This window comes from Corvus brachyrhynchos, unplaced genomic scaffold (assembly GCF_000691975.1).
Source record: "Corvus brachyrhynchos isolate BGI_N302 unplaced genomic scaffold, ASM69197v1 scaffold200, whole genome shotgun sequence".
Lineage (NCBI taxonomy): Eukaryota > Metazoa > Chordata > Aves > Passeriformes > Corvidae > Corvus > Corvus brachyrhynchos.
In genome coordinates this window covers 4,497,711-4,505,680 of record NW_008236184.1, presented here as the reverse complement: position 1 = coordinate 4,505,680, position 7,970 = coordinate 4,497,711, and the positions used below count along the sequence as shown (strand labels likewise).

Below are 7,970 nucleotides of genomic sequence, written 5' to 3'. Positions count from 1 at the left end.
GCATCGGGGGCTGTGGTGGGGGTGGGCAGTGCCCAGTGTGGGGTGGGTGTGGGTGAGACAGCTGAGCCAAGGGCTGAGTTGGGTCCTCTGACCCCCACAGAGGGACTGTCACAACTACATCAAGCTGCTGCTGCAGCTGAACAGCACCCACCTGTACACCTGTGGGACCTGCGCCTTTAGCCCGGCTTGCGCCTACATTGTGAGTACAGGAACAGGATCCCCTGCAGGTCCCCCTATGCCATCAGGGCCCTTCAGTGGGGTCCTTGGCACTGGGACAAGTGCTACAGCCTCATCCTGCTGCAGAACGTGCAGCACTTCAGCCTGGAGCGGGACGCATCGGGGAAGGTGGTATTGGAGGACGGGAAGGGACGCTGCCCCTTTGACCCTGAGTACCGCTCCACAGCTGTCATGGTCGGTAAGGCACAACACCCTGGGACCCTTGCCCTTCCTCCTTGCACTGCCTCTGTGCCACCCTGGAACCCTCACCCTCCCTGCAGTGCCCTGGGACCTTTGCCCTCCTTCCTGTGCCTCCCCCTCCCTGCGTCTGCCCGGCCAAGCTGAGCCAAGGCCAGGCTATCACAGACCCCAGCAGGAAGCAGGCTCGTGCTGGTGGCGCATGGCAGGTCCCAGCGGGAATATGTCTTTGGCAGACGGCGAGCTCTACGCCGGGACCGTCAGCAACTTCCAGGGCAATGAGCCGACCATCTCCCGCAGCCAGGAGAGTCGCATCGCCCTCAAGACCGAGAACTCTCTCAATTGGCTGCAAGGTGAGTGCCGGGGCTGGCACGGCTGGTTGGGGTCCCTCTCCCCCAAGGGGTGGGAGGTGAGGGATGGGGCCAGTGGTGCTGAGGGTCCTTGTGCCCCCAGACCCAGCGTTCGTGGGCTCAGCCTACCTGCGGGAGAGCCTCCCTGCTGGCAACCCCGAGGGCGACGACGACAAGGTCTACTTCTTCTTCAGTGAGACCGGGAAGGAGTTTGACTATTTTGAGAACACCATCGTCTCCCGCATTGCACGTGTATGCAAGGTAGGCATAAGGCAGCAGGGCTGTGTGGGGGCTGTGCCTGGGGTGTGACTCACTTCTGGGGCGGGGGGGGATGTGGTACCATCCTGCATATCTCCAGCCCTTGGTGCCTGGACCCCTGCTCCATTCACTCAGCCCGTGGGGTTCCCTGCGGCTATGGCCATGGCATCGCACCCTGACCTACTGTGCTGTGCAGGGGGACCAGGGCGGGGAGCGCGTGCTGCAGCGGCGGTGGACAACCTTCCTGAAGGCACAGCTGCTCTGCTCACACCCTGAGGACGGGTTCCCCTTCAACGTGCTGCAGGACATCTTTGTGCTCACCCCGGGCGAGCTGCACTGGAGGGAGACACTCTTCTACGGTGTCTTCACCTCGCAGTGGTGAGTGGTGGGGACCCAGGGCAGCATGGGGGGCTCGTCAGAGCCAGGGCCTGATCTTGCCGTGGGCTCTGCCTCTCCCCACCAGGAACAAGGGTGGACTGGGCAGCTCGGCCGTCTGCGCCTTCCCCATGCGCAGTGTGCAGCGTGCCTTTGGTGGGCTCTACAAGGAGGTGAACCGCGAAACGCAGCAGTGGTACACAGACACCGGCCCTGTGCCAGAGCCCCGGCCAGGCATGGTAGGTGGTCCCTTGGCGCCTGCCTAAGCACAGGGTGCAGCACTGCCCCCGTTGCTCTCCTGGTCCCAGTGGCTGCCACAGCATGGTACCCACCCACTTCCCCAGGCCCTGCTGAGCCCCTTCCTTTCCCTGCAGTGCATCACCAGCCACACACGGCACCTGAAGATCAATTCATCACTGCAGATGCCAGATCGGGTGCTGAACTTTATCAAGGACCACTTCCTGAGGGACAGCCCTGTGGGCAGCCAGCCCCTGCTGCTGCAGAGCCACCGGCGCTACCAGCAGATCGGCGTGCACCGTGCGCAGGGCCTGCACAGCACCTATGATGTCCTCTTCCTGGGCACGGGTGGGTGCAGGCGGGCTCTGGCGGGGCAGGGTGTGTACCATGCACCCCAGACCTGTGCAGCACAGCCCCTCTGTTTGCAGATGATGGGCGGCTGCACAAAGCTGTGCGGGTGAACCACGGAGTGCACATCATTGAGGAGATCCGCCTCTTCCCTGCTGGGCAGCCCATTCTCCAGCTGCTGCTGGACCAGGACCAGGCAGGAGCCAGGGCAAGGGGGGCACTGGGGGCTCAGCCTGCTTGGGGCAGGTCCTGTTTGTGGGCTGGGGGACAGAGACCTGGGAAGTCAGGGGTGTGCAGAAGCCCACCCTGCTGACCCCAGCATGTCCCCTCCCGCAGGGCCTTGTCTATGCAGCCACCTACACAGCAGTGGCCCAGGTGCCCTTTGCCAACTGCAGCCTGTACCGCAGCTGTGGGGAATGTGTGCTGGCACGGGACCCCTTCTGCGCCTGGAGCCGGGGTGCCTGCCGCAGGGTCACCCCACATCCCCCGGCACATCCACAGTAAGTGCTGCACCCTCTTCCATTCCCCTGCACCTCACAGCACCCTACTGCCCTGCCCTCACTCTGTTCCCAGGCTCTGGGCACAGGACATCGAGGATGCTGACACGGAGCGGCTCTGCCAGCTGGCCAATGCCTCCCAGCCCCGTCCTCGCATCCTCCTGCCCCCAGGTGAGCTCCCACTGGTGCTGCTGTGTGAGCACGTGTCCCGGGGGCTCCCACACACCCCAGACTCCTGCTCCACCACACTCCCATCAGCCCCCTGCCCACAGCTGGGGTCCCCTCCCTGATGTCCCCATGGGTTCTATCCGCAGCCTCAGGTGCACCATGCCAGCAGATCCAGCTGCCTCCCAATGCGGTGCGGCCGCTGCCGTGCCGGCTGCTCTCCAACCTGGCCTCACGGCGCTGGCTGCATGACGGGGCACCTGTCAACGCCTCCTACCTGGTGCTGCCCGACGGGGCCCTCATTCTGGTGGGCAGCCCAGAGCGTGCAGGCACCTATGAGTGCTGGTCACTGGAGGAGGGATTCCGCAAGCTGATGGCCAGCTACTGCGTGGGCGTGCAAGAGCCAGCCCTTGGGCCACCAGACTCTGGCAGGAAGGTGGCTGCTGGCCGCGACACCCTGGAGACAGTCAGCACATCCCGGAGCACGTCAGCGGTGGGAAGTGCTGCAGCACGGCTGGACGGCAAGACCTACTGGACCGAGTTCCTGGTGATGTGTGTGCTCTTTGCTGCTGCCGTCCTCGTGCTGGCCTTCTTTGTCCTGCACCGGCATCGTGACGGCATGAAGGCCTTGCTGGAGCCCAGTGACCCTGGCAGGCACCAGAAGCCGCCCCGCAAGCCAGTGGAGAGTCTGCCCCTGAATGGCAGCAGCCTGCCTAGCACGGCTCCTGAGCACAAGGGCTACCAGGCCCTGCAGGACAACTACATTGTCAGTACCCCCGTGCATGAGCCCCCAGGACCCCCACGCACCTTCTCTGAGTCAGAGAAGAGACCTCTCCATGTCCGGGACAGCTTCGTGGAGGTGTCTCCCGCCTGCCAAAGACCCCGGGTGCGCCTGGGCTCCGAGATCCAGGACTCAGTGGTGTGAGGGGGATGAGAGCCAAGCCCTTACCCACGACCTCCTCTGCTCTGCTGAGCCTCGCCGGACCGTGAACCACAGCTGGGGTCCATGTTGTCTGTGTGTGCATGCCCAGAGCCTGGCACCCACACTCTGCAGCAGCACCCACCAGCCAGTGGGGTCTAAACCCTCGCAGGCTCCCTGGGCATCATCTTGGTACTGGTGGCTGTGGGTGTGAGAGGTGCCACATCCCTGCCAGGGACCTGCAGGACGGTTCCAGCCCAGTGTCCCTGCTGCAGGGATAGACACGGTTCCTGGCTCAGGCTGCTGGTGCGGCCCCAGCTCTGCTGGGCCCTGACCCCCTCTATGCAGAGGGCAGGAGGGGGCAGCCGCAGACCCCTCGTGCCCCAACTCACTGTGACGTCCCGCTGTGGGACCCAGGGCCACACGTGCGGCTGGGCGGTGCCAGCCCTGCGGCATGTGCTGTGTGTCTGTGCTTGGTACGTTTTTAATATGTGGAAAATGTGAATTGTGTCCGGGGAAGGGTAGCTGGGAGCAGCTTCCCCCACGCTGGGTGGGCAGGGACACCCCCGCGGCCCCATGTGCGTGTGCGGAAACGTCTGTTGTTTTTATATAAAGTCCTTCAGACACGTGTGTGTGCGGCAGGGCTGAGTGCCTTCCTAGGCCAGAACCATCCCAGTTAGCCCCATGGAGAGGAGCCATGTCTGGCTCTCACTGCAGTTGGAGGAAGATCTGCCCATGGCTTCAGAGGGAGCCAGAGGACTTTCCTGGCCATCAGATCTGTGGAGTTCCCTCCTCATGTGCTTGGCTGAGCGTTGGGCCAGGGCACGCTGCAGGGACAGTGGCTGTGTGCCTGTGGAGGGACACTGCCTGGGGCTGTGCCGACAGTCCCTGTGACCTGCTGGCATGCTGTCACTCGGGCAGCCCTCGGCTGTCCTGGGGCTGTTGTGCCTGGAGGCCTGTGCTGTGGCAGTGTGGTGCAGGCAGAGCAGGGAGTCCCTGTGGTGGGGGAGCACAGAGCACTGGGGTGATGCCATCCTGGTATCATAAGAAACAGCAGAAGGCAGAGGTGACCAGGAGTAAGAAAATTTGGTGCCTGGGGCTGGGAGGAGGGCAGCCCCCAGCAGGAAAGAGGCTGTGAGAGCCCCCTTCCCAGGACTACAGTGTTGTGCTACATGTGGGACCCACTGCCTGCCCAGGGAGCACCAGGTCCTTGTCCCCATCCCACTTTGCTGTGGGCAGACCCTGGACGCTTTGCCAGCAGGACCTGACTCCATGGTGGCTGAGGGCCAGGACTGGGATTGCAGTGCAGTGCTGCTTTTGAGCCCTCACACAACGGGGACGCACCAGCAGTGCCAGGTCAGGGCTGGGGGAAGTGGTGAGCTCCACACAGAGCTGGCGTGTCCAGGCAGGATTCCCCCGAGGGACCAGCACTGCCTTGCTCCCAGCTGGACCCATGCACTGAACTTCCTGCACAGCCTGTTCTGGGACATCAAAAAAGCCACTGGAGGCGTTGGCTGGTGAGCTTCCAGCAGACATGGCCCTGGGGCTGCAGGGGCACAGGCCTCTCAGCGGGCAGATACCGTCAGCACCATGGGGCAGTGAGCTGGAAGGGCTGGCAGCGCCAGGAGCAGGAGCCACTGTGTGAGAAACAGCCATGCCAGAGCCCTGAGAGCCATCAGCTGCTTTGCCCCAGCATGGGGGCTTGGGGGGCCCCAGGCCCCACACTAGGCCTGGCAGGGCCACTGGCTGCAGGCCAGGGCAGAGACGATGCCGGAACAAGGACAAAGGACCCTGGTGCTGCCCGCAATGATGGTACCACTCGCCTGCCCAGGATTTCCCTTGGTGCCTCCAGTGCTGAGCTCTTTGTGCTGCCAGAAGGATCCCAGTGTGGAGGACGGAGGGAAGGAGGTGGTCCACAGAAAGGGCTGTCGTGGAGTTGGACATGGAACCTATCCCCTAGAGTGGTGGCTGGCACACAAGCAGAGGGGCCTGGCAGGAGCCAATGTCCCCAACACCCTCGTGGCACCCGTCCCACAGTTGGACAAAGGCAGCAAAGAGCAAGGGTGAAACCGGAGCCCTTTAATTGTGTCCTCGCAAGGACTGGGGGAGGAAGAGGCCAGGGCAGCAGAGCAGCTGCTGGGCTGGAGCCAGAAGAGGGGCGGAGAGAGAAAGTGAGGAGGAGGAGGAGAGCAGGCTCTGAGCACAGCCGTGGGGAACAGCTCTGCTGTGGGGTGGCACCTGTACAGTGACACTTCAGTGACTGCTCAGAGAAAGCACCCCCGTTTGGGTTATTGGTCATGAAAAATGATCCACATTTTGGTTATTGCTCAGAGGATCCATGTTCACGTTATTGCTCAGAGAAATGGATCCGTGTGGCAGCAGGGAGGCTCCCAGAAACACAGGAGAGGCAGGAAGAGGCTGGCAGGGGAGGCAGCTCCCTGCCTGCTGCTGGAAGGCACAACATAGGAATTGGTCCTGAGGGCAGAGAGGGGCGGTGCTGGTGCAGGCAAGAGCAGCTCTTCCTCCCTCACTTGCAGAGCTGCCCTTGGAATGCATAGGGATTCAAATTCCAGTGCTAGGAGTGCAGAGGGGCTGCAGGAGAGGCAGATTCCTGGGACCCCCTGCTGCCAAGCAAGCACCTGAGAGGGGAGCAGGAGGGTTCCTGCCCAAGGCATTTCAGCACAGCCAGGCCATTGAGGGGCCAGGCCTGTGCTCCCTGAAAGAGGAAATGGCTGAGCCTACAAAGAGCTGCAGGAACTGGAGGAGTGCTGGAGGAACTGGAGGAGTGCTGCTGGACAGCCACAAGGCTCACAGGACAATCTTGAAGGAGCTGCAAGAGACATGACAGGTTCTGCACCTGCTTGCTAGGTCACACAAAGGGTTTACAAGCACCCAGCACTGCAGGAACCAGAATCCCCGTGCAGGAGAGGCTGTGTAGAGCCAGCCTGGGATGCAGAGCCAGCATGGGATGCAGTTCCCTCTGCCATTACGGCTGACTTGGCACAGGGCAGCCCTGCCCTCCTGCCACCACTAGCTCTGCCCCAGTGCCAGCTCAGCAATCAGGGTGATAAACCCCCAGCCAGCCTCTGGAGACCACCGCACCTGGCAAAGTCCGGGGAGCGGGACACAACGTGCTGGAATTCAGAGAGGTTGATGGTGCCGTCCTTGTCGATGTCGGACTCCTCCAGGATCTGTGGGGAAGGCGAGCGGTGAGCTCTGTGCCTGGGGCCATGCAATGCCCGTGCCCTGGCCAGCTGGCCTCACATTTTGGATGAGCTGCTCCATCTCTGCGCTGCTCAGCCGGGACTCCTCACCCTGCCCTGTCAGGCAGTTCACCAGTTGCTCCAGGTCCTTCCTGTCTAGAATCCCATCTTCATCAAAGTCTGTGGGGAGGGAAAAGGTAGGTTTTAGCAGGGCCACAGTGACCCCAGAGAGTCACAAGCACCAGCACTGCACTGCTCCGTGCACCTCACTGTGCCAAACCACCCATTCCCACAGGGAGTTCCTAAAGCCACCATCCAGGTGGGTGCTCCAAGGGCACTGCCAGCCCTTCTGAACATTGATTCATCACCCTGCTCCTGCTTCCCCAAGGTGCAGGGATCCCAGAACACTGCACCTGTCTCCAGCCTTACCAAAGATGCGGAAGGCATAGTGGGATTTGATGTCAGAGGTGGCGGAATCGCTGAAGACACTCAGCATATCGAGGAAGTCTTCAAACGACATGCTGTCATCCCCGGTCTCTGAGGTTGAGAACACATGGCAGATCCGGTGCTGGAAGGGGTTTGCCTGTAGACATGGGAATGGCTCAGGCAGGGCTGGGCCATTCTGGCTTCATCAGGCACACACTGGCTGTGGCTACTGTTTTGGCAGGTGAGCAGGTGTCCCACTCTGTCACTGCTCTGTCACCCATGGCATGGTCAAACCTGCCTCCCAGGATGCAGCCCCGTGCAGCAGGGATAAGCAGGATCCTTTGTGGCAGAGCAGGAATCTCCAGGATCCTCCACAGCAGGGATCCCTGGGATCCTCGGTTGCTCGGTGGGGATAAGGAAGCTCTTTGTTGGCACAGCGAGGCCGTGGTTGATACATGGGGCCCTGCCAAAACACGCCCTTAACCCAGGAGCAGCAGTGTGCCGTGCCTGCCAGGCACCATACCCGCAGCTCAGGCAGCGTCAGGATGTGGCTCTTGGGAACCCGCGCGGAGATGGCGCTCTCCCTCTCCTCCTTTGGCAGCAGTTCACTGAACCTCTTGTAGGCACTTTAAGAGGCAAGAAAAAGAGCGGCTCTGTGGTGCGAGCGGGAAGGCAGTAGCCCGTCTGGGCACCAGCCGCGCTTCCCAGGGCCGTGCGGCCCATTCCCACAGCTCCTGCCAACTTTGCCGGGCGGGAGCGTGTCGGCCGGGGGTGCCAC

The 7,970-nt window shown here is 62.4% G+C and overlaps 2 protein-coding genes across 2 annotated transcripts in view; one reads left to right on the top strand and one right to left on the bottom strand.

Annotated features, from left to right (window-relative positions):
- SEMA4B (semaphorin 4B) overlaps positions 1-4,193 on the top strand; it is a 6,090-nt gene extending 1,897 nt beyond the window's left edge. The window contains exons 4-14 of the mRNA XM_017736918.1: positions 101-199; positions 304-415; positions 651-767; positions 868-1,025; positions 1,219-1,400; positions 1,486-1,636; positions 1,772-1,982; positions 2,063-2,178; positions 2,319-2,482; positions 2,556-2,650; positions 2,794-4,193. Coding sequence (XP_017592407.1) covers positions 101-199; positions 304-415; positions 651-767; positions 868-1,025; positions 1,219-1,400; positions 1,486-1,636; positions 1,772-1,982; positions 2,063-2,178; positions 2,319-2,482; positions 2,556-2,650; positions 2,794-3,569 — 2,181 coding nt within the window. The 3' untranslated portion in view covers positions 3,570-4,193. The remainder of the gene's footprint in view (positions 1-100; positions 200-303; positions 416-650; positions 768-867; positions 1,026-1,218; positions 1,401-1,485; positions 1,637-1,771; positions 1,983-2,062; positions 2,179-2,318; positions 2,483-2,555; positions 2,651-2,793) is intronic.
- Positions 4,194-5,621: 1,428 nt separating this feature from the next.
- Positions 5,622-7,820, bottom strand: CIB1 (calcium and integrin binding 1; the record flags this gene model as incomplete). The annotated part of the gene is made up of 5 exons (XM_017736908.1): positions 5,622-6,393; positions 6,666-6,754; positions 6,828-6,946; positions 7,196-7,349; positions 7,716-7,820. Coding segments are annotated over 5 exons (489 nt in total), but the record flags the coding sequence as incomplete, so codon positions are not given.
- Between the last annotated feature and the right edge of the window lie 150 nt (positions 7,821-7,970).